Here is a 26,707-nt window from a genome sequence, read left to right as displayed (position 1 = left end):
TTTCTCAATATTATTTTGGCTGGCAGTATTTCATGGTCAATGACAAAAAAGGGCCTGTGTCTGTGTGTAGGCCTAGCTACCATGTTTACAATTAAATGGAGAAAACACTTTTTAAATTGTAAAACATAAGATTGTTGGCAGTGCCATAGCCGCGGGAAGTAGGGGTGCTGAAGGTGCTACAGCACCCCCTGAAGAATCTGACACAAATAAAATGTTAATAAATATATATATAATAAAAATAAAATAAAAGTATTGCACTGAGCCTTTTAATAGTCCTGATATAGCTGATTCCAGCCCCCCCCAACATACTTCCCACGGCTATGGGCAGTGCTTGACTTGGGCAGGAGCTCACCATTCTACTACTTGAGCTCCTGTTCCTGTTATAGAATATGAACTCAAAACTATTGTGGAGCTCCTGCACCTAAATATAAACTGTGCCAGCACCCAAAATGAGTACCAGCACCTATTTCAGTCCAAGTCAAGCACCGAGGGAGATCATCTGAGAACAATGTCCAATTTAGTAAGAAAAACAGATCTACTCGACTATTAAAACGGTAAGACCGACAGGTTTTAAATAGAACGCATACATGCAGACTGATCATCAATGACAGCCAGGTGTCAATCAATAATGTAGGCTACAGGTGTGCGCTTGATGCAAAATGAGGGGGAGGGTGTTAGAGAAGAAGGAAACTTAATATATAATATAATAATATAGAGAATCTGTAATCCTTTAAAGGTTTCCCATTTTCCAACGACAAGCCAAGCGTCCTCTTTGTGAAATTGCGCACACGCATGCTATTCCCGCTAAAGCAAGCCCAGATAGGAACACAATCATCAGCTTTTGCTGATAAGGGGAACTGAGGGGAACTGATAAGTGATGAACTGAGTTGCAATTTTGCCGTTGTCTATATATTTTTGGCCTATTTTGTAAAAATTCTAAAAAACAAAAATGAGCTTTTTGGTCTTAATTTAAGTTTATGGTTAGGCGTAAGGTTATCAGTGTGGTTAAGGTTAGGGTGAGGCCTCCACTGGACAGGGCATCAGTGCAGGGTGGGTGTCGTGGAAAAAGTGGGGTCACTGGATGACAGCTTATTCTATAACTTGTCTGCCTCAGACTCCTAGGAAATGAAAGGGAGAAGGACAGATCAGCCCGGAAATGAAGACTCATTGTGTTGTGAACTCGTTGACAGAGAGATAATTCTTGTAAGGTCTTAATTGGATAATCGCTTCATTATATGACTGTTGTAAACATATTCGCAAATGTCTGTTAAATATAGCCTACTTGTATTGTCCTGTGCAGCAGTAGGGAGTAATTCATGAGTAGGATGCTATTGCCCTCTTGTGGATGACTGCAGTTGCAGACTCTTCATACAGTGTGAGGCAATAACTAAACCTTTAAAGGCCCATTGCAGTCCCTGTGTTTTGTATTGTATTGTACAACAGCTGAAAAAAAATGGTTCAGGGTTATTTCCTGATAGTTGCTTGTTGAAAATACAATCTACACAGGACCTTCTAATCAGCAGGTTTTGCATGGGTGTTGTTTCAGCTTTCCTGGTGACATGATCAATATATGTAATAGGTATAATAGACCAATAACAAAGTGAGAGTGTGTTCCAAATTTCTCAGCCAATAACAGCTACTTTTCCGTTTTCCCCTCCCCACTCAGACCACTCCCAGACAGTCCTAGCTACATTATTGCTTGAGAAATAGGTTTTTGCAATAAAAAAGCTATTTTTGTTTCTTTTTTACTATTTTAATGGAACACTATTCCAGATATTGATATAAAAATGGCTGCATTGGGCCTTTTAAAGATGACCGTCTACAAGCCTGGTGAATATCACCTGTGAATACAGTAATTCTCCAACAGTAATTCTTATGATCTGAAAGTTCTTGTCCACATCTATCCTTCCTCTGAGTAAATTCTCCAGGTTTTTCACTGGAACCTCCACCAGGTGGTTGTTGACACGGTTGTTCTGACCGTAGGCCCCGAACACTGGGAACTTGTACAGTGCGATGTAGGGCTCGTTCTGTTCATAGTCGGTGCAGCAGTACGCCAACCACATGTACTCGGGGACGGCCACACGGTCCCAGCGGATCATGTTCCCGGAAGTCGTGACCCCGGTGACCATGAAGGCTTTGCCACGGCAGTAGTTGTTGAGACGTTTGCGGATGAGGTCCTCGTGCTCGGCCCAGGGCCCGATCTTGGACTTGCGGATCTGCGGCAAGAACATTACTTATATTCCCCATACGTCTTCTGATTATTATTCATCTTCCACCCTCTCCAGCACTAAAACGGTTTAAGGTAGACACACCAAACCTTCTTTAAAATGTGCAGACTGAACCAACGTACCTGGGGCACCACGTTGGTCATTGTGTAGGTGAAGGCCATGTCCAGGGGGTCGGACTGGTGCTTGTCAGGGTTGAGGAGGCCTCTCTCGTACTGGGCCACGTCAGCATAGTCTTCCAGCACGGCTGTCCTCGAAGTTCATGTGCATGTGGGAGGACTGATGGAACGGCTCCATGTTGCTGCTGCCGTTCTCTGACGTCAACTAGAGAGGGAGAGAGAGGAAGGGATGGAGAGAGAGTGGAAGGGAAGGAGGGCAAGAGGAAGGGATGGAGAGAGAGTGGAAGGGAAGGAGGGTGAGAGAGGAAGGGAGGGAGAGAGAGTGGAAGGGAAGGAGGGAGAGAGAGGAAGGGATGGAGGGAGAGAGGGGGTAGAGACACATACAGATAGATAGAGGGAGGTGGGGAGAGATCGAGACAGAGGAAGAAAAGGAGGGGATTTTGATGAAGAGTTGAAGATGGAAAATGAGGGGAGGATCAATTCATTTTGCATATGCACAACACCTGCTTCCTACATGAATGGCTATCACAACAATATCCTATTGTAACACCCATTCACACAACCTATGAAGCTGCTTATCTCCAGTGTCTCATTTTACGTAGAGCAGCAGTATTGTCCTCACAGCTCAGCAAGCCTTACCAACTAGTGTATGGGTATCAGTCATCTGCATCCATGAGAGAACATGTTTGAAATTACATAGGGTTTCTAACTCACTATCTAGAGCATGCAAACATCTTGGCCTATGTTCATTCAAAATCCAACACACACACACATGCACGCACGCACGCACGCACGCACGCACGCACGCACGCACGCACACACACACACACACACACACACACACACACACACACACACACACATACCTGTGGCTCAAACATCCAGGGAAAGTCCACCCTCTTCCCGCCGTCAAACTTCTTGAAGGTATAGGCCGAGTAAATGGGGGTGTGTTTGTGGAGGTCGCAGAGGGTGACGAAGCGCAGCTTGTCCTCGTAGCGCTGGCAGATCTTTTTCAGGGAGTTACTGAGGAGGTTGCCCTGCGTGGGGTTCCCAAGTACAGGGAGTCCTTACAGCGCTCCATGTGGTTAAAGTCCTCCACCACCCCAGCTTGGGTCTCCCGCATACAGCCCAGCAGGATCAGCACCACAGCCAGGGACAGAGAAGAGTAGATGGATAGGTGTCTCATGATGACCATGTCTCTCTCTCTTTTCTCGCTCTCTCTCTCTCTCTCTCTCTCTCTCTCTCTCTCTCATTGTCCTTGCACCTATCTTCTTTAGTGGTCTTGTCTGCCTCTCTCAGTTAACACTGTCTCAGCATGTGTTCCCCTCTCTCCCTATGACCTTCACACAGTATTCTATGCTTGAGTCGTATGTCTCTCCCTCCCGCATTTCTAAATTGCCCAGATAGAGCATCATCATCAGATAGACGTATTTTACTGGCTGACACTATCGTGTCCTCTCTTTCATGCTCTGCAGCCTCTGTTAGGCCCTGAAAGGCTGTGTTTTTTGTTATCAATCTCATGCTTTCTGCTCAGTAGAGAGGAACTCAAGGTCCCTTGTGTGTTGGTGTCCATCGATGCAGAACGTGGTCCGAGCTGACGGTCATTCTTCCACGCTGCCTCTCAATCTCTGAAGTGGAGATATGCAAAGTGTGTGTGTGCGCGTGTGTGTGTGTGCTTGAGTCTGTCTGAGCGCGTGTGTGTGTAGATCTGTGGCTAGCCTTCTCAGCTCTTCTCATGTAAAGACTGAGGTGTGAGCCGAACAAGGCTTTGTGCAGTGGTAGATTGGGAGGGAGACGTGAGGAAGGCTCTGAAACAAAATGGAGACCTAGCTGTGCTATGATTATTTCAAATCACAGACATGTTGTGGATTCATTGATTGTCACTGGAATTAGTATGATGGGCTTCTAGTGAATAAGCTTGTAGATGTATAGAAAAACAACATTCCATCCAGGGTCGTCAGTTAAATCAGTAGCAATGACTGAGTTTTTATTTCTACTCATTGTTATTTGTACCAATAACTGTTGCTGTTTTACATATTTTCTGTTTCCAAATCACATGAGGGGAGAGGAAGGTTTTTAATTTCCCCCTGAGGGGTTGTAAACCACATTCTCATATCTTCTGTGTGTATGTACAGCAACAGGACTAGACTACAACCTCTATTTCCTGTTGTATGTTTTAGTTGGTGAGCTGTTCACAAGTTGCATGACACCCCCTCCCACACACCAGCTGAATGTTGCTCTGAATAAGCAGGCATGTCACCCGTGATACAAGTCAGTATTCAACGTCCATCCACGTCTAATGACGTGGAAACCGGCCGCTAGGGGCATCAGTGAGCGCTGTTACCTTCAAGCAAGTTTTAGTGTTGTGGACAGGGATGGAGGATGGGCATAAGTATCTGCTGCTTTTGAGACATGGTTCAACCCCACCTTGGGGCACTACTTGTTGAGTAAATAAAACACTAAACAATCACAATACAGTAACTATTGGTCACTACTATGTATTATAATTCTAATATGTATTCATTATAGAATTGTGTCAGTTATTAATGATCGTAATAATGGAAATAGAGGTTACAGGAAGCATTACAGGAAATAGAGGATGTAGTCTAGCACTGTTGTTGTACCCACACACAGAAGATATGAGAAAATGTGGTTTACAACCCCTCAGGGGGAAATGAAAAATCTTGCTCCCCTCATGTGGTGTGGAAACAGAAAATTTGTAAAACAACAGTTTTTGGTACAAATAACAATGAGTAGAAATAATTGCTCATCCATTCCTTTACTTAGATGTATGTATTAGGTAGTTGTGAAATTGTTAGATTACATGTTAGATATTGCTGACTGTTGGAACTAGAAGCATAAGCATTTCACTACACTCACATTAACATCTGCTAACCATGTGAATGTGACCAATACAATTTGATTTGAATCATAACCTTTTTTAACTGCACTCTCCAGTTGTAGGCATAGATATGTGAGAGAGGAGAGAATGTGTGTTTTCATGTTTTCATATATTTATACATTTGAAGTCGGAAGTTTACATACACTTAGGTTAGAGTCATTAAAACTTGTTTTTCAACAACTCCACAAATTTCTTGTTAACAAACTATAGTTTTGGCAAGTCAGTTACGACATCTACTTTGTGCATGACACAAATTTGTCCAACAATTGTTAACAGACAGATTATTTCACTTATAATTCACTGTATCACAATTCCAGTGGGTCAGAAGTTTACATACACTAAGTTGACTGTGCCTTTAAACAGCTTGGACAATTCCAGAAAATGATGTCATGGCTTTAGAAGCTTCTGACAGGCTAATCGACATAATTTGAGTCAATTGGAGGTGTACCTGTGGATGTATTTCAAGGCCTACCTTCAAACTCAGTGCCTATTTGCTTGACATCATGGGGAAATCAAAAGAAATCAGCCAAGACCTCAGAAAAAATGTAGACCTCCACATGTCTGGTTCATCCTTGGGAGCAATTTCCATACGCCTGAAGGTACCACGTTCATTTTTACAAACGATAGTACTCAAGTATACACACCATGAGACCACGCAGGTCGTCATACCGCTCAGGAAGGAGATGCATTCTGTCTCCTAGAGATGAATGTACTTTGGTGTGAAAAGTGCAAATCAATCCCAGAACAACAGCAAAGGACATTGTGATGCTGGAGGAAACAGGTACAAAAGTATCTATATCCACAGTAAAATGAGTCCTGTATCAACATAACCTGAAAGGCCGCTCAGTAAGGAAGAAGCCACTGCTCCAAAATCGGCATAACAAAAGACAGATTACGGTTTTCAACTGCACACAGGGACAAAGATTGTACTTTTTGGAGAAAAGTCGTCTTGTCTGATGAAACAAAAATAGAACTGTTTGGCCATAATGACCATTGTTATGTTTGGAGGAAAAAGGGGGAGGCTTGCAAGCTGAAGAACACCATCCCAACCGTGAAGCACAGGGGTGGCAGCATGATGTTGTGGTGGGGCTTTGCTGCAGGAGGAACTGGTGCAATTCACAAAATAGATGGCATCATGAGGATGGACAATTATGTGGATATATTGATGCAACATCTCAAGACATCAGCCAGGAAGGTAAAGCTTGGTCGCAAATGGGTCTTCCAAATGGACAATGACCCCAAGCATACTTCCAAAGTTGTGGCAAAATGGCTTAAGGACAACAAAGTCAATGTATTGGAGTGACCATCACAAAGCCTTAACCTCAATCCTATAGAACATTTGTGGGCAGAACTGAAAAAGCGTGTGTGAGCAAGGAGGCCTACAAACCTGACTCAGTTACACCAGCTTTGTCAAGAGGAATGGGCCAAAATACCCCCAACTTATTGTGGGAAGGTTGTGGAAGGCTCCCTGAAACGTTTGACCCAAGTTAAACAATTTAAAGGCAATGCTACCAAATACTAATTGAGTGTATTTAAACTTCTGACCCACTGGGAATGTGATGAAAGAAATAAAAGCAGAAATAAATCATTCCCTCTACTATTATTCTGACATTTCACATTGTGAAAATAAAGTGGTGATCCTAACTGACCTAAGACATGGAATTTCTACTAGGATTAAATGTAAGGAATTGTGAGAAAAAAATGAGTTTAAATGTATTTGGCTAAGGTGTATGTAAACTTACGACTTCAACTGTATATAAACTATGCAAAAAAAGAAACGTCCTCGCACTGTCAACTGCGTTTACTTTCAGCAAACTTAACGTGTAAATATTTGTATGAACATAACAAGATTCAACAACTGAGACATAAACTGAACAAGTTCCACAGACATGTGACTAACAGAAATGGAGTAATGTGTCCCTGGATAAAGGGGGGGTCAAAATCAAAAGTTACAGTCAGTATCTGGTGTGGCCACCAGCTGCATTAAGTACTGCATTGCATCTCCTCCTCATGGACTGCACCAGATTTGCCAGTTCTTGCTGTGAGATGTTACCCCACTCTTCCACCAAGGCACCTGCAAGTTTCCGGACATTTCTGGGGGGGAATGGACCTAGCCCTCACCCTCCAATCCAACAGGTCCCAGACGTGTTCAGTGGGATTGAGATCCGGGCTCTTCACTGGCCATGGCAGAACACTGACATTCCTGTCTTGCAGAAAATCATGCACAGAACGAGCAGTATGGCTGGTGGCATTGTCATGCTGGAGGGTAATATGCAGGATGAACCTGCAGGAAGGGTACCACATGAGGGAGGAGGATGTCTTCCCTGTAACGCACAGCGTTGAGATTGCCTGCAATGACAACAAGGATCAGTCCGATGATGCTGTGACACACCGCCCCAGACCATGACGGACCCTCCACCTCCAAATCAATCCTGCTCCAGAATACAGGCCTCGGTGTAACGCTCATTCCTTCGAAAATAAACGCGAATCCGACCATCACCCCTGGTGAGACAAAAAAGCGACTCGTCAGTGAAGAGCACTTTTTGCCAGTCCAAGCTGGTCCATTGATGGTGGGTTTGTGCCCATAGGCGACGTTGTTGCCGGTGATGTCTGTTGCGGACCTGCCTTACAACAGGCCTACAAGCCCTCAGTCCAGCCTCTCTCAGCCTATTGCGGACAGTCTGAGCACCAATGGAGGGATTGTGCATTCCTGGTGTAACTCGGGAAGTTGTTGTTGCAATCCTGTACCTGTCCCGCAGGTGAGATTTTCGGATGTACCGATCCTGTGCAGTTGTTGTTACACATTGTCTGCCAGTGCGAGGATGACCAGCTGTCCGTCCTGTCTCCCTGCAGTGCTATCTTAGGCGTTTCACAGTACGGACATTGCAATTTATTGCCCTTGCCACATCTGCAGTCCTCATGCCTCCTTGCAGCATGCCTAGGGCACGTTCACGCAGATGAGCAGGGACCCTGGGCATCTTTCTTTTGGTGGTTTTCAGAGTCAGTAGAAAGGCCTCTTTTTAGTATCCTAAGTTTTCATAACTGTGACCTTAATTGCCTACCGTCGTTCCACAGGTGCATGGTCATTAATTGTTTATGGTTCATTGAACAAGCATGGGAAACAGTGTTTAACATTTTACAATGAAGATCTGTGAAGTTATTTGGATTTTTACGAATCATCTTTGAAAGACAGGGTCCTGAAAAGGGACGAGTTTTGATGAGTTTATATATATATATATATGTAAAACACACATCACGACAAGAGACAACACTACATAAAGAGAGACCTAAGACAACAACATAGCAAGGCAGCAACACATGACAACACAACATGGTAGGAACACAACATGGTAGCAGCACAAAGCATGGTACAAACGTTATTGGGTACAGACAAGAGCTCAAAGGGCAAGAAGGTAGAGACAACAATACATCATGCGAAGCAGCCACAACTGTCTGTAAGAGTGTCCATGATTGAGCCTTTGAATGAAGAGATTGAGATAAAACTGTCCAGTTTGAGTGTTTGTTGCAGCTCGTCCCAGTCGCTAGCTGCAGCGAACTGATGTGTTTGCTTTGGGGACCTTTATCAGAATGTGACTTGCAGAACGGGTGTTATATGTGGAGGATGAGGGCTGCAATAGATATCTCAGATAGGGGGGAGTGAGGCCTAAGTCGGTTTTATAAATAAGCATCAACCAGTGGGTCTTGCGACGGGTATACAGAGATGACCAGTTTACAGAGGAGTATAGAGTACTGTGATGTGGCCTATAAGGAGCATTGGTGGCAAATCTGATGGCCGAATGGTAAAGAATATCTAGCCGCTCGAGAGCACCCTTACCTGCCGATCTATAAATTATGTCTCCGTAATCTAGCATGGCAGGAAGGTTAGAGGAAACCAAGTCTAGATTTAACTTTAGCCTGCAGCTTTGATATGTGCTGAGAGAAGGACCGTGTACCATGTAACCATACTCCCAAGTACTTGTATGAGATGACTACCTCAAGCTCTAAACCCTCAGAGGTAGTAATCACACCTGTGGGGAGAGGGGCATTCTTTTTACCAAACCACATGACCTTTATTTTGGAGGTGTTTAGAACAAGGTTAAGTGTAGAGAAAGCTGGACACTTAGAAAGCTTTGTTGTAGAGCATTTAACACAAAATCCGGGGAGGGGCCAGCTGAGTATAAGACTCTATCATCTGCAAATAAATGAATGAGAGAGCCTTCTACTGCATGAGCTATGTTGTTGATGTAAATTGAGAAGAGCGTGGGGCCTAGGATTGAGCCTTGGGGTACACCCTTGGTGTCAGGCAGTTACTGAAACCCCAGATTTTCTGACTTTATACACTGCACTCTTTGATAGAGGTAGTTAGCAAACCAGGCCAAAGACCCCTCAGACACCCATACTCCTTAGCCAGCTCACAAGAATGGAATGGTCTACCGTATCAAAAGCTTTAGCCAAGCCAATAAAAATAGCAGCACAACATTGCTTAGAATCAAGGGCAATAGTGACGTCATTTTGGACCTTTAAGGTTGCAGTGACACATCCATAACCTGATCAGAAACCAGATTGCATACCAGGTAGAATACTATAGACATCAAGAAAGCCAGTCAGTTGATTATTGACAAGTTTTTCCAACACTTTTGATAAACAGGGCAAAATAGAAATAGACCTATAACAGTTAAGATGAGCTTGATCTCCCCCTTTAAATAAAGGACGAACCATGGCTGTCTTCCAAGCAATGGGAACCTCCCCGGAAAGGAAAGACAGGTTAAAAAGGTCAGAGATAGGCTTGGCGATGATAGCGGCAGCAACCTCGAGGCGGCAGCAACCTCGTGGCGGCAGCAACCTCGGGGCGGCAGCAACCTTCCTCTGTTTGCAATCCCAAGGGTCCCAGCTACAATATGAATGGTATTTTTTTTTTAGATAAAATCCTTCTTTAAATCCCAAAAAGTCTGTTTAGAGGCGCCATTCATTTCAGTAATCCACTCGTTCAACTTGCAGACAAAGGAGTCCAAAAAGCTACCGCTAAACTTTGTCCAAACAAGTCAAACAATGTTTCTATTTAATCCTCACATACTCTCAAATGTAAATACACTATAATATTTCATACAGAAAGTAGTATGTTCAATAGGAAGCAAAATTACTTGGCGCGCACCCTCTCCCTCATGCGCCAAAAGGCTGATATTGTTCCGGTGCTCTCTTCACCAAAACTCCAATTTCTTGCTTGTTTTTCAAAAAACATCTAGTGGAAGCCATAGGAATTGCAATCTGGGAGACGGAAGTACATAGGATGCGTAGCTTTACATTGTAAGAGCCTGGGACCTAAAAAAAATGTATTGTTGTTTTTTCTTCGGATTTTGCCTGCCATATCAATTCTGTTCTAGTATTATTTTAACCGTTTTAGAAACTTCAAAGTGTTTTCTATCCAATGCTACCAATTATACGCATTTCCTGGCTTCTGGGCCTGAGTAACAGGCAGTTTACTTTGGGCACGTCAGTCAGGCGGAAATTCAGGAAACTAGACCCCATCCCTAACAAGTTTTAAAGTTTTTTAGCAAGCGTCTATAACAAATCAGGACAGGTTGTTTCTCTGAGCAGCCATTACAAACACAGGCTGTAAAACAGTGATCACTAAGGTCATTACAGAAAACACCAGACTGATACCTATCAGGATTATTTGTGAGGATAACATCAAGGAAAGTAGCCTTTTCTGGGTGTTTGGAGTCGTACCTTGTGGGATTGGTAACAATCTTAGAAAGATTTAGGGAGTCCCATTGCTTTAGGACATGGTCAGGTGGTTTAAGCATGTCCCAGTTTAGGTCACCTAGCAGGACAAATTCAGACTTGGTGTAAGGGGCCAGGAGAGAGCTTAAGGCAGGTAGGGTACAGGCCGGTGCTGATGGAGGACGATAGCACCCAGCAACAGTCAACAAAGAGCAATTTGAAAGTTTAATGCTTGAAACCAGCAAATCAAATTGTTTGTGGACAGACTTGGTGAGACAACCGATCACTGAAGGTGATTGCCACTCCCCCATCTTTGGAAGATCTGTCTTGCTGAAAAAGGTTATAACCAGAAAGGTTAACATCAGTATTCAAAACACTCTTCCTTAACCATGTCTCAGTAATGACCAACACATCTGGATTGGAGCTGTGAACCCACACTTTCAAAATATCCATTTTAGGTAATAAGCTTCTAGTGTTAACGTGCAGAAAACCCAGGCTTTTACGAGAGTAGAAATCAGTGAAGCAGATATCAGAGCACAAGTCAGAATTGGGGCTAGCAACTGTAGATGGGCCAGGGTGTACATGCACATTTCCAGATATCATCAACAGTAATACAATCAAGGCACGCCAGAGGACAGGGATAGCTCTGCAGTGTTGATTGATGACATCTGAACGTACATCAGATGGCAACAAGATCATATTGTACAGCATTTTCATCAGGTAACATGAATACAAAGCCAGCAAGAGGTGGTTAGAATAGGATGGCCAAAAGTCTGTGTAACCAATAGAGAGTCAGAGTCCCGAGTGTGGGAACAAACACTGTCCCTAAACAAACACCAAAGAAAGTTAATAATCAACAAAGCATGCAGGAGTCATGAGACAAATAGCAAAACAGCAAAATGCGCAAGAAAAAAGTAAAATATATAACGACTTGGGGCTAGCCATTGTAAGCTCAGAGTCACTCGCCCCAACAGTTTGTGTGTGCTGGAGGCGAGCAAAAGCTCGGGAGAGAGGGGTGAGTGTGGTGGGGGTACCTGTACCAGACAGGCCAGGGCAGACGGTGAACAGATCGCCAGGTGGAATCCAAGCAGCAGTGCAGCAGGAAACGGGAGTAGGTGTGTGTCACACCCACTTGGGAGAAGCTTTTATTTCTGGAGGCAGATTTATTGTAGAAAATGCCAGTGGATGGTCTTTGAACAGCAGGAGGGGGCTTCAAAGGGGGCTTCAAAGACTCAAAGGCCTTGACACCTTTCACTTCACACCTCAGTGCTAATTGAAGTTGTATCTGGTCTGTCCTAGCAAGCCTGGCAGCCTTAACTCAGCATTCAGTCCCCATAAAGTAAAATATATCATTGTAATTACTTTTACAGTTCTAAAATGTTTCATTTTTTTCTTGGCTTTCAAATAGCATCAGACCAAACACTACTCTCACTCAGTTCCAGGTTGATCATCTATTTTTATTTATTTTATTTATTTCACCTTTATTTAACCAGGTAGGCTAGTTGAGAACAAGTTCTCATTTGCAACTGCAACCTGGCCAAGATAAAGCATAGCAATTCGACACATACAACAACACAGAGTTACACATGGAATAAACAAAACATACAGTCAATAATACAGTAGGGGGCTGACTCTTTTCTCTGAATACATCAATGATGTTGCTCTTGCTGCTGGTGATTCTCTGATCCACCTCTATGCAGACGACACCATTCTGTATACTTCTGGCCCCTCTTTGGACACTGTGTTAACTAACCTCCAGACGAGCTTCAATGACATACAACTCTCCTTCAGTGGCCTCCAACTGCTCTTAAACGCAGGTAAAATTAAATGCATACTATTCAATCGATCACTGCCCGCACCCGCTCGCCCGTCCAGCATCACTACTCTGGACGGCTCTGACTTAGAATACGTCAGAGCCGTATTCGGCTGATATAGACTTTTTGTTTTCTTTTGTTCTACTGTATTATTGACTGTATGTTTTGTTTATTCCATGTGTAACACTGTGTTGTTGTATGTGTCGAATTGCTACGCTTTATCTTGGCCAGATCGCAGTTGCAAATGAGAACTTGTTCTCAACTAGCCTACCTGGTTAAATAAAGGTGAAATAAAAATAAAAATAACAAAAGAAAACAAAAAGTCTATATACAGGGAGTGCAAATGAGGTAAGTTAAGGTAATAAATAGGCCATGGTGGCGAAGTAATTACAATATAGCAATTAAACACTGGAATGGTAGATGTGCAGAAGATGAATGTGCAAGTAGAGATACTGGGGTGCAAAGGAGCAAGATAAATAAATAAATACAGTATGGGGATGAGGTAGGTAGATAGATGGGCTGTTTACAGATGGGCTATGTACAGGTGCAGTGATCTGTGAGCTGCTCTGACAGCTGGTGCTTCAAGCTAGTGAGGGAGATCATCTATTAAAATGTATCATATATTAACATTTAAACGGTCCGGTAAAGGATATTATGGCCCTCCACGTCCTCCTCACTGTGGCTTCATACCCGAAGGCAGACCCACCCAGCCCTTCAGACACAACGGCCGGGCTCTGCCTGGCCAGAGAGGGGGATACTGGTGGCACTCCAGGCCTGGCTTACTGTTAGGGACCACTGCAGTGTTGACGTTAGCACTTGCCTGTTCCTGGTGCCCAGGTACCCTGAGCTGTTGAATGTAACAACTAAAGTGAGCAAGCAATAGTTAATGGATGGCAGATAGTCTGGCGGTTAAGAGCATCGGGCCAGTAACTGAAAGGTTGCTGGTTTGAATCCCTGAGCTGACAAGATGAAAAATCTGTCGATGTGCAATTGAGCAAAGCACTTAACCCTAATTACTCTGGATAACAGTGTCTACTAAAATGTAAATGTCTTGAAGAACAATCTGGCCTAGATGGCTGTATGGTTGATGTTATGGCACCGGATCATGTTCCCCGAGGTGGTGATTCCGGTGATAACGTAGGCGGTGCAGTGGCAGTAGTTGTTGAGGCGCTTGCGGATGATGTGCTCCTGTTCCTTCCAGGAGCCGGCGCTGAATTCTCAGACCTGAAAGACAGTGCCACATCATACGTGTGGATGTTTATTGGTTGTTGGGGTTTAGGAAGTCATTCTAAGCTAACCACTGGTGTTGCTAATTTACTTATTTGATATAAAATGTTTTATGACTGGATGTTGTATTTTTTTGTTAAAAACATTTTTTAAATTTGTAAAGTATTTCAGTACATTATCCCACTGTTGAGAAATTATATTTTGTTCAATACAAATGTGACATTGTCTTCAAGTAAAATGTTAAGTAAATCATTTGAAAACAAAATGGCGGACCTGAGGCACCACATTGGTCAGTGTTTAGGTGGAGGCCTTGTCGTCTGGGTCAGCCCGGTGATCGTCAGGGTTGAGGTGGCCATGTTTGTAAAGTTTGGCGTTGGTGTAGTTTTCCAGCACGGCCTGGGCGTCCTCAAAGTTCCTGTGCCTGTAGCCACGCGGGAACGCCTGCATCTCGCCAGTGTCAGAGACTGTGGACAGCTGGGTGGGAAACAAACAGACAGGCAATATGAGATAATGAATGTTGGATATAAAGTGTGATTGTTATGGATATTGATATGGAGATGAATGAATGTGCTACTTCTTCAAACACATGTTTGCTGTGAAAAGGAGAATTTATGATCAGTCAAATATAAGCCCATGAAATTAGGTGCATTTGCCCATGAAATTAAATGTACTTTTATTGAGTTAGCACCACATACATTCAAATTCAAAAGCTATAGAAAAAAAACATTCATTAAGAAAGAAATACAAATAAATAAACAGTCTAGCAGTGAAAGCCAATCAGTATGGAAAAACACAGACTGATGGGCCCTGGTCAAAAGTAGTGCACTAAATAGGCAATAGGGTGCCATTTGGGATGTAACCATTGACTTGAAATGTCACCAGGTAACCTGTGGCTCGTACATCCAGGGCACGTCCACCCTCTTCTCTCCGTCAGAGCGCTTGAAGGTGTAGGCTGAGTAAATGGGGACGTGGTCGGCCGTGTCGTACAGTGTGACATAGTGTGGCTTGTTGTTGTAGTGTTGGCAGATCTTCTGGAGTGAGTGGTCCTCTAGGCCCATGGAGGGCGTCTCCATGTACAGAAACTTCTTCTCCACCGTCCCCTGAACACCATCCGTCATTGCCATGGTGACCAGTAGTAAGGCCTGTGCCCAGAGTAGGGCCATGATGACTTCAGCTACAAGGTCACGATGTAGAAATGGAGTAAAGCTGTCCCAATGGAAGGAAAGGAGAAGTCTGTGTGTGAGTCTGAGGAGCTTCAATGAGGTGATATGTCCTTTGCGTTCCTGTGCATGTCTCTCTCTGTTACTATCTGTCTGCATGTCTCTCTCTCTCTGTTACCGTCCGTCCGTCCGTCCCTCTTAGTACCTATATGTGTCCCAGAGCTCTTTGTGTCGGCAGCTCTGAAGGAGAGGTACACCTGTGTCTCAGCGTTAGCTCTCCCTAATCTGGGCCCAGTATGCAAAGCCATGCACCTTTTAGCCCAGCTGACTCGCCCATCATTGGCTATATAGAGGAATAAAGAGGTCACTGCTAGCCTGGTCCCAGATGTATTTGTGCTGTACAGGCAATGGCTATGGTTTTTGTCATGACAACAACTATAGAAGTTGGCAATACAGCACAAGATCTGGGACCAGGGTAGACTATTCCCAAACCCTGATGGGTTTTTCCATTGGTTCCATTTGTGGTTGGAGGAAGTGAATTAACTCAGCTGGACTGAAACCTCTAAAGACTGAAAACAGACTCTGATTGACAGGTGACTATTTGGTCACTTTAGAACGAGCGGTTCCTGTCACTTGCCAAAAGCTTTTTCCCCTGAGCACTAGAGGTTGGACCATAGTGCATGGAAAACCAAACTCAGCTCGCTCTGAGGGACCAGTTCCTGTCACTTAATGTGTAAAACGTTTTTTTTTTAGATGTGTTGGTGGTTCATATGTCATATCATATGTGATAGGTTTCAGTCTCTTCCTGGAAGGCTGTGGTGGCTAGACTCATAGACGGCCTTGTATATGGTTTTGCTGCATGACCATGTAAGGTTGTGTTGGTGTCATGTGTACTCAGGCATGACTTGATGGGAAATCAATGAGAGCCCTTCCAGCAAACCCTTATCTTCCTTTAGAGGGGAAATAAGTGTCATGTACCTCAATGACATGAGTGATTCACTTTGAATTTGTATATCAGTTGATCCATTTCCTTGTCAAGGCCATTACAGTTTATGTTTCTGTACGTGTTTATTGGGCATAGCAACAAATTATTGGTGAATGAAAATTGTACCCCCACCCGGTTAACGATACCTCTCCGAATGGTGTTACTGGCGGTGGTGAGGCCGGTGATAACATAGACCGTTCCATGGCAGTAGTTGTTGCGGCGTGGTGGAGAGCCAGTTGTGTTGGAGGAACTCCTTGGCCTGGGGCACCACGTTGGTCAGGCTGTAGGTGGAGGCCTTGTCCCCGGGCCTGGTGCTGGTCGGGGTTCAGCTGGCCATGCCTGGCTCTCCTTCATTACCTGTCCTAGAGCCACTGGACAGCTGGAGTAGATGGAGAGGGGTAGAGCAATGTGTGATTACACAGACAGTACATAGATGCTACACAGTATAGGCACCACTGGATAGCTGGAGAGGAGAGAGAGAGAGAGAGTGAGGAGTAGAGTGCAACAGATGAATGCGTATAAAAATGAGTTATTATAGAAATTGCAAACAGGAATATCAATAGTACTATGTAACAATGTGTACCTTTTTCCTGCACTTTGTTCACAGTGAAACCTGTTCATTGTGAGGGAAGTGTCATTTGGTGCTGTATCAAGACTTCGAACCACCATGTCAGAATACCAGAGGAAGGGTTTCAACTGTGCTCACCGCCACCATAAAGCCCTCTTCTCACCACTGTAGCAGACGGTCTATTCTTTGAATGACTCATCATTCAGGTCCAAAAGGCTCCTTATCAGCTTCTACCCCAAAGCCATAAGACTGCTGAACAGTTCATCAAATGGCTACCCAGACTATTTGCATTGACCCCCCTCTTTTCATGGTGCTGCTACTGGCTGTTTATTATCTATGCATAGTCACTTTACCCCTACCTACATGTACATATTACCTCAATTACCTCGACTAACCTGTACCCCCGAACATTGACTCGGTACCGGTCCCCCTGTATATACCCTCGTTATTGTTATTTTATTTATGTATTTTTTTTACTTTAGTTTATTTAGTAAATATTTTCTTAACTCTTGTCTTTCTTAAAACTAGTTGGTTAAGGGCTTGTAAGCATTTCACGGTAAGGTCTACACCTGCTGTATTCGACGCATGTGACAAATAAAATGTGATTTGATTATCTCTTCTTCAGGTTGATTTGACCACAGAGTTCAAAATATTGTGATATGAGATTTTGACCATATCGCCCAGCCCTATCCACAGATCTCAGAGGGAGAACGACTGCCTAAGCAGTCAAATGGCTCTGTATGTAAAGTGGCAGTGCCAGGGACCGGTTTGATTGGGTGCCTGGTTGACTATTTATGGAGAGCAGTAGCAGACAGGTATAAGTGTGTGCAATTAGAGTTAGGAAACTTCTGGATCAAGTCTTGTTTGTCTGGTGCCATGAGACATTCATTAATGCACAGATATTAACTTTCTTATAAGTGAACACCCACCCCCACACCAAAACACACATAGCAACAGCAGGTGGTGGTTCATAACCAAAGGAAACTGCAGGCCCCATCTATATAAACAAAGCCTTGACCACAACTAAAAACGCAGCCTCCAGGATGGAACCCACAGTTAACATCTTGCTGTTTGTTTCCCTGTAGTCAGTTAGTCAGTCAGTCAGACATCAGACAGACAGACACAGAATGCTCCATTGTTCCATGATCATCTTCATCAAACCCATCATCATCACCAAGAGATTGTGATTGATATTATGTCAGGTAAGAGGTAATATAGCTATACTTACTCTCTAAGTATGTCTCCAAAAGAGAGCAACACTTCTTTTTTCCTCCCCTTTCTTTTTGTAGGGGAACAGGAGTCTGCTCACCCTACACATTGTATAGTTTAATGGAGATAGTTAAAGAGGTGAAGTGAGTAAGGAGAAAGATGAGAGTTGTGCAGTTGACTCAGGGATCGAACCCTTGTCTCCCACGCGGGCATATGTACCCTGGAATTAACAGTGTTTTTCTGCTATACAAATCAAATTACGCCACAATATCTTAACATTAGACACATTTTGAGTTCTGAAAACATCTGACAAACGTTGATATTGGAATGTAATATCCCGTTAAGTTTACCATTTGAATTGACCTTGAATTAAATGTAATGTAATATCTACCTTCTCCTCTCCAGGCACACAGACTTCTCTGGTTGCCCTGCTGTGGCTGTGGGGAGCGTGGCTGTCCCCTGTCCTGTCCTCGTGCACCACGGGCCGGCCAGCGGAGTGCAAGGCTGCGCTGTCAGCTCCCGGTACCAACCTGGCGGGCGAGGGTTTCGACGTTGTCACCATGGAACGTAAGCAGGCCTATGTCATCGACGTGGACACCTGGAGGAAGACCGGTAACGGGACCTGTACCCTCTGTGTTAACCCTTTCATGGATAGACAGGCTCAGAGGCTGCCTGCGGCTGTGGTGGACTGGCGTCCCTCGCAGAAGTGCAACATGAAGTTAGCCAGCATGGTGTACGACTCCAGCGAGGCGTTTGTGAGCAGCAGCCAGACAGAGGTAATACTACTAAACTCAACATGTCAGGTGTTGGTTTCATGAGCTGAAATAAAAGATACCAGAAATGTTCCATACGCATAAAAAGCGTATTTCTCAATATTTTGCAAACAAAGTTGTTTACATCCCTGTTAGTGAGCCTTTCTCATTTGCCAAGATAATCCATCCACTTGACAGGCGTGTCATTTCAATGAGCTGATTGTGCTGCGGACAGTAAAAGGCCACTCTAAAATGTGCAGTTTTGTCACACAACACAATGCCGCAGATGTCTCAAGGTTTGAGAGAGCGTGCAATTGGTATGCTGACTGCAGGAATGTCCACCAGAGCTGTTGCCAGAGAATTTAATGTTAATTTCTCTACCATACGCGGCCTCTGTCATTTTAGAGAATTTGTCTGTACGTCCAACCAGCCTTCCAACCACAGAACAAATGTATGACATCATGTGGGTGAGCGGTTTGCTAATGTCAACTTTGTGAACAGAGTGCCCCATGGTGGGGTTATGGTTTGGGCAGGCATAAGCTACAGACAACGAACACAATTGCATTTTATCGATGGAAATTTGAAAACACAGAAATACCGTGCCGAGATCCTGAAGCTGTCGTGGAAAAATTAGGTCAATCATATTTCACAAATACCGGAGCATGTGAGTTCAAATAGACTTTCATTACCACTTAACAAAAGCCGAGCTGGTTCATGAATACAACTGCCTTCCAGTCTTGGCACACACGTTTATATATTTGTCCTCCTCACGTCACACTCACAGTAACTCCTCTTAATGGCTCATTCCCTCTGGCATTTAGCCACCGTTATCTTATTGGTTTCAAATTAGGGCATGGAACCCGTAGAGCAACAGAAATAGACAAAAATAGACCTGCATTCGCCTTAAGTCAGGTTCATGCATGTAGGAGCATAGTAACAGACCTTGGCACTCTACAGGAATAACCATGCATGTCATCCTGCTAACTCTTCTGAAAGCGACACCCCTGTTCTGGAAAAGACCCAAGAGGTTTAACCATAGCAACAGTACATAGTTGGCCCTAACAACAGTACATAGTTGGCCCTAACACATGTCCACTCCCCAGATAGGTGCATGTCTAATGGCGTCTAATGACCCAGAGCACACATGGAGTGCACTAGTTTTGCTGGCTCCTTCTGAAATAAATTATTGCCACATATGTACTGAAAAATGCACAATGAAGCCCATTGTGAAGCCCATTTTTTCTTAAAGGTTTCTGTGACCAAGAGATGCATATCTGTATTCCCAGTCATGTGAAATCAATAGATTAGGGCCTAATGAATTGATTTAAATTGACAGATTTCCTCACATAACTCAGTAAATTTTTTTGAAAGTGTTACATGTTCCATTCATATTTTTGTTTAGTATATAATATATATAGAGAGAGAGCGAGAGAGAGAGCATTATAATAATAATCATAAGTATAATATAAATAAGAATAATTGATTCAATATATATTTAAATATAGATATTTTCCCAATGCTCAAAGTGCTTTATGTGGGTAAACTCACCTTATCCACCACCAATGTGTAGGTAGATGTCAGTTGGAAGATTGGTCTGGACATTATGACCCCCCAGGCTAAGGGGTCGGTCATGGTGGGGGGCACCCACTCCAGAGCTGCCAAAACGGTGATGAGCCAGTCGAAGAAGGACAAGTACAGCTTCATCAAACAGGATATACACTGCTCTTATTACAGGTGATATACCTTATAAATATAACATCACTTGTATTATAGAAGTTTAACTTTATAGAACCAACACTGCTCTCTACAGGCTATAAACTCTCCATCTTGTGTGTTTCTCTCTCAGTTACCGCCTGCTAGATGACCCTCCCCTGCACCCTGAGTTCTCTCGCTCCCTGGGCCTCCTGCCCCCCCTCTACACTGACAAGACCAAGGTTGACTACAGACGTTTTCTTGACAACTTTGGCACCCACTTCATCAAGAAGGTTCTCCTGGGGGGGCGGGTGAAGAGTGTGACCTCCCTGCGAGTGTGCCAGGCGGCCCTGAGTGGCTACAACGAGAACGAGGTCAAGTACTTTTTAATCAAAATATATTAGTAAATGTATTTATCTATGTATTTTTATTTATTTAAAGAAAATGTACATTACGTTAAAAACAATAATAATCCAGGTCAAGGACTGTCTTGAGGCTGAGGCCTCCGTCGCCACCAGTACCGGATCAGCCGAATTCAAGACAGAGACCAAGTTCTGCAAGAAGGACCTTAAGAAACGTGACACCAAGGACCGCTTCAGCAGCACCTTCCAAGAGAGGTTCGATTGATTTTGATTTGAAAGAGTTTGGGGGTTAATGGGCATTATACAAGACTTATAAAACACATATTTCCATTGTGGTCCTCGTTCAAGACAAAACATGACTAATGATAAACAAACAGGTTTACCGAGGTGGTGGGGGGAGAGACGGACGGGACGCCCGACCTGCTCTTCTCCCAAACGGGTGGAAACTCCAAGGCCTTCGCTGATTGGGCGAGCAGCCTGAAGACTATCCCTGACGTCATCAACTACTCCCTCCACCCCCTCCACCTATTGGTGAAGCAGGGTAGTAAGAGGGCTGGGCTGAAGAAGGCTGTGGAGGACTACATCCTGGGACACGCTCTGGTCAAGCGCTGCTCTGGGAAGTGCAAGGGAGGCTCCAGCTCCAGTGCCCACGACTCCTGCCAGTGTGTGTGCAAGGCCAGCAAGGAGATGACCAGCCAGTGCTGCCCGCAGGAGAAGGGCCTGGCCCACCTTACCGTCACCGTGAAGTACGCCAGGGACCTCTGGGGGGACACCACCTCTGAGACCGACGGCTTAGTCAAGGTATTATCTATTTTATTTTACTATTTTAAATTACTATGAAATTTGTTCTTCAGTGGACTTTAATGTTAAAGTCTAGGATTTTACATTTCCGTAGCCCCATCCCTCAGCTACACAAAATTATGTGGACACCCTTTCAAATGAATGGATTTGGTCATTTCATCCACACCCCTTGCTGACAGGTGTATAAAATAGAACACAGAGCCATGCAATCTCCATAGACAAACATTGGCAGTAGAGCAAGGTCCACACAGAAAGGGTTTGTCGAGATCGGTGTGGAAGAACTTGACTGGGCTGCACAGAGCCCTGACCTCAACCCAATCGAATACCTTTGGGATGAATAGGAACGCCAACTGCGAGCCAGGAACAGCAATAACATCTAGTGGAAAGCCTCCCCAGAAGACCAGAGGCTGTTATAGCAGCATATTAATGTCCATGATTTTGGAATGAGATGTTCAATGAGCAGGTGTCCACATACTTTTGACCATGTAGTGTGTATACCAAAACAAGTGGTAGGGGTCCCGTTTTGTTGTTTTTTCTAATAACATACAGTAGCCTTAAATAAAATTTGATTTGGTTTGATCCGTCAAGGTCATCATGGACAACGAAGCCAGGCAGACCAAGGTGATCCACAACAAGAACAACCCTGTCTGGAACTCATTCTATGACTTCGGATTCGTCAAGCTCTCCCTGGCCAGCGAGCTGAAGTTTGAAGTGTACGATGAAGACAAAAACTGGTACAAGTGGTGGAACGACCTTCTGGGGAATTGCAGTACCCGGCCCATCGTACCGGGGTCTGACAAGCAACTGTGTGCCTTGAATCATGGCAACATGTACTACTCCTACACGGTTGACTGTGCCCCAGGACTTGGGGGTTCCACCTGTGGGGAGTATGTCCCCTCTGGGATGAACTCTGACCTCTCTGACCTCTACACCTCCCGCAACGCCCTCAACATGACCCAGGATCTGCTGGCTCACATCCGGATGGGCCGTCCCCTAGGAGACCCCCTGGCTTTCATGGTTAAGCAGAAGGCTAATGGTCACGAAAAAACCACATGAATCTCACATCGCATGTGAGGGATAATGGTTACCCTTGTATCCTTGCTCTCAGTGAGCTGTGATCAAAACCGCTATGCTATGCATTATAAACCTTATGCTGGCCTATCTAACTTTAAGCCATACCATTTCTAACCTATTGTTCTGAACCATAAATCATTTTACTTTGGTAAAAGAAATTGAAAATCATCAACAAAAACATCCAAAGTACTGTATATCCTATGTATTTCTGAAGGTAATGGTTTATACACATGTTTATATGTTTATTTGACAGGGGCCATGTACAATTACAACATGAAATGTAATGCATTAAACTTGACTTTTATGTTTTCATTCTCTCATGACTGTGCCATGTTGTTTGTGCTACCACTGCAATAAAAAGCTACTTGATTTGAAATATTCAGCTGGTAGTCCAGTACATCAATTCATTGACCCTCACTTGAAAATCAATGTGCTGCTTTTGTGTTGTATTAAATGGAAGCAATTTTTCTCTAAGTATATAATCATTAAATACATTAAATATGAATATTTACAACAGATGGTGTAGCCTACTTTGTTTAAAGACATTCACATTCACCTGTCGAACCTGGAATATCTCCACACCCCCAAGCATCTCAATTCCAGGCAAGCTAGATGGGCTCTGCTTTTCACCCGGATCAACTTCTCCCTCTCACACTGACCGGGATCCAAGAATGTCAAGGCGGATGCACTGTCATGTCACTATAGCCCCATGGCTACAACCCCGGATCCCGAGACCATCCTTCCCACCTCGTGCTTGGCAACGGCACTCAGCTGGGGAATAGGGAAGCAGGTTTGTGAGGTGCAGCGTTCCCAGCTGAACCCCGGGGGTGGGGGGGGGGGCAGAAAACCAGATGTTTGTTCCATCCAGGCTTGCCTGCCACCCGGGCTCCCGTCAGACCCTGGCCTTTGTGCGACAACGCTTTTGGAGTCTACCATGGTTCCTGACATCTCCGCGTTCGTCACCGCATGCAAGATCTGTGCGCAGATCCGAACCGGTTTCCCAAAGCCGACCACTTCATTCCTCTCCCCAAGCTACCCTCTGCCAAAGAGACGGCCCAGCTCATGGTGCGGCTCATCTTCCGAATCCATGGACTCCAAGTGGACATGGTCTCCGACCGGGGTCCTCAGTTCTCGTCCCGGTTCTGGAAGGCGATCTACACACTCATTGGTTCGTCGGCCAGCCTGTCCTCCGAGGTCCACCCCCAGTCTAACGGCCAGTCTCCGCCAACCCCACCACCTGGAGCCAGCAGCTAGTGTTGGTCAAATACGCCTGCAACACCCTTCCTTGCTCTGCCACGGGGCTCTCGCCCTTTGAGTGTTCTCTGGGTTATCAGCCGCCGCTCTTCCCTGAACAAGAGGAAGAGGTCGGCATACCTTCGGCCCAGATGTTTGTCCGCCGCTGTCGTCGTACCTGGAAGAGAGGCCGGTCGGCTCTTCTCAAGACCACCTCCAGGTATCAACGACAAGCGAACCGCCACCGGACCCCTGCTCCCCGGTATCATCTCAGGCAGAGGGTATGGCTGTCCACCCGGGATCTGCTCCTCCGGGTGAAGTCCCGCAAACTTTCCCCCCAGTTTATTGTCCCTTTTGTTATGTTATGGCGCCAGATCATGTTCCCCGAGGTGGTGATTCCGGTGATAACGTAGGCGGTGCAGTGGCAGTAGTTGTTGAGGCGCTTGCGGATGATGTGCTCCTGTTCCTTCCAGGAGCCGGCGCTGAATTCTCAGACCTGAAAGACAGTGCCACATCATACGTGTGCATGTTTATTGGTTGTTGGGGTTTAGGAAGTCATTCTAAGCTAACCACTGGTGTTGCTAATTTACTTATTTGATATAAAATGTTTTATGACTGGACGTTGTATTTTATTGCTTTAAAACATATTTTTTTAATTAGTAAAGTATCTCAGTACATTATCCCACTTTTGGGAAATCTTATTTTGTTCGATACAAATGTGACGTTGTCTTCAAGTAAAACAAAATGGCAGACCTGAGGCACCACGTTAGTCAGTGTTTAGGTCGACTCCTTGTCGTCTGGGTCAGCCTGGTGGTCGTCAGGGTTGAGGTGGCCATGTTTGTAAAGTTTGGCATTGGTGTAGTTTTCCAGCACGGCCTGGGCGTCCTCAAAGTACCTGTGCATGTAGCCACGCGGGAACGCCTGCATCTCGCCAGTGTCAGAGACTGTGGACAGCTGGGTGGGAAACAAACAGACAGGCAATATGAGATAATGAATGTTATACATAAAGTGGGATTGTTATGGATATTGATATGGAGATGAATGAATATGATTCTTCTTCAAACACGTTTGCTGTAAAAAGGAGACTTTATGACATGCAGTTTATGATCAGTCAAATATCAGCCCATGAAATTAGGTGCATTTGCCCGATTTAAAGAGTCAAGTTAGCACCACATACCGTAATTTCCGGACTATAAGCCGCTACTTTTTTCCCACGCTTTGAACCTCGCGGCTTAAACAATGACGCGGCTAATATATGGATTTTTCCCACTTTCCAATAAAAAAATGAAAAAATAAAAACACATTCTGTGACATGCTCAGTTTTTTGGCGGCATGAAGCTTTCATTAGACCAATGAAATTGCCAAACGGGTTAAGGTCAAACAACTTTTTTGTTTACTGTTTAGATTAAATCGAGCGCACTCAAACTTTCCATCATTCTGATTACGGTAGTCATTTTGTCACCCTCATCATGGCAAAGACAAGGAGAAATGCATATGATGCAGCTTTCAAGTTGAAGGCGATTGATCTGGCTGTTGGAAAAGGAAATAGAGCTGCTGCACGGGAGCTTGGTCTGGAGCAATGACTTTCTTGGTAGGCTACTGTTTACTGCAAATGTTTTATTTTTCACATGATCTGCCCCATGATCTCAGTATATATACACCTGTTCTGAAAGGCCCCAGAGGCTGCAACACCACAAAGCAAAGGGCACCACCAAGCAAGCGGCACCATGAAGACCAAGGAGCTCTCCAAACAGGTCAGGGACAAAGTTGTGGAGAAGTACAGATCAGGGTTGGGTTATAAGAAAATATCCGAAACTTTGAACATCCCACGGAACACTATTAGAAAATGGAAAGAATATGGCACCACAACAAACCTGCCAAGAGAGAGCCGCCCAGCAAAACTCATGGACCAGGCAAGGAAGGCATTAATCAGAGAGGCAACAAAGAGACCAAAGATAACCCTGAAGGAGCTGCAAAGCTCCACAGCAGAGATTGGAGTATCTGTCCATAGGACCACTTTAAGCCATACACTCCACAGACCTGGGCTTTAAGGAAGTGTGGCCAGAAAAAAATTAAGAAAATAAGAAGAAAACACATTTGGTATTCGCCAAAAGGCATGTGCGAGACTCCCCAAACATATGGAAGAAGGTACTCCGGTCAGATGAGACTAAAATGTAGCTTTTTAGCCATCAAGGAAAACGCTATGTCTGGCGCAAACCCAACACCTCCCATCACCCCGAGAACATCATCCCCACAGTGAAGCATGGCAGTGGTAGCATCATGCTGTGGGGATGTTTTTCATCGGCAGGGACTCGGATACTGGTCAGAATTGAAGGAATGATGGATGGCGCTAAATACAGGGAAATTCTTGAGGGAAACCTGTTTCAGTCTTCCAGAGATTTGAGACTGGGACGGAGGTTCAGCTTCCAGCAGGACAATGACCCTAAGCATACTGCTAAAGCAACACTTGAGTGGTTTAAAATGTCTTGAAATGGCCTAGTCAAAGCCCAGACCTCAATCCAATTGAGAATCTGTGGAGCTGGAGCAGTTTTGCCTTGAAGAATGGGCAAAAAATCCCAGTGGCTAGATGTGCCAAGCTTATTGAGACATACCCCAAGAGACTTGCAGTTGTAATTGCTGCAAAATGTGGCTTTAAAAAGTATTCACTTTGGGGGGGTGAATAGTTATGCACGCTCAATATTTCAGTTTTGTCTTATTTCTTGTTTGTTTCACAAAAAATAATATCTTGCATCTTCAAAGTGGTAGGCACGTTGTGTAAATCAAATGATACAAACCCACCAAACATCAATTTTAATAAAAAAAAGAAGAAAAATGCCAATGGGGGTGAATACTTTTGCAAGCC

At 44.4% G+C, this 26,707-nt stretch overlaps 1 protein-coding gene and 1 pseudogene across 2 annotated transcripts; one reads left to right on the top strand and one right to left on the bottom strand.

Annotated features, from left to right (window-relative positions):
* Nucleotides 1–1,805: 1,805 nt before the first annotated feature.
* LOC106577769 (endonuclease domain-containing 1 protein-like) lies at nt 1,806–3,794 on the bottom strand (annotated as a pseudogene).
* Nucleotides 3,795–17,720: 13,926 nt separating this feature from the next.
* LOC106577762 (perforin-1) lies at nt 17,721–22,993 on the top strand. 2 transcript variants are annotated; one of them, XM_014156086.2, is made up of 7 exons: nt 17,721–17,923; nt 18,336–18,706; nt 20,253–20,416; nt 20,529–20,748; nt 20,852–20,991; nt 21,114–21,537; nt 22,126–22,993. In XM_014156086.2, exons 1-7 carry the CDS (start codon nt 17,917–17,919, stop codon nt 22,591–22,593), a joined length of 1,794 nt encoding a protein of 597 aa, XP_014011561.1. In that variant the 5' UTR covers nt 17,721–17,916; the 3' UTR covers nt 22,594–22,993. The 2 variants fall into 2 exon arrangements, with proteins under 2 accessions (XP_014011561.1, XP_045557364.1); XM_045701408.1 differs by having other exon boundaries at nt 17,806–17,930.
* Nucleotides 22,994–26,707: the final 3,714 nt, after the last annotated feature.

Source organism: Salmo salar, chromosome ssa18 (genome assembly GCF_905237065.1).
Source record: "Salmo salar chromosome ssa18, Ssal_v3.1, whole genome shotgun sequence".
NCBI lineage: Eukaryota > Metazoa > Chordata > Actinopteri > Salmoniformes > Salmonidae > Salmo > Salmo salar.
The sequence above is the reverse complement of the archived record's forward strand: the minus strand, read 5'-3'. Positions and strand labels throughout refer to the sequence as shown.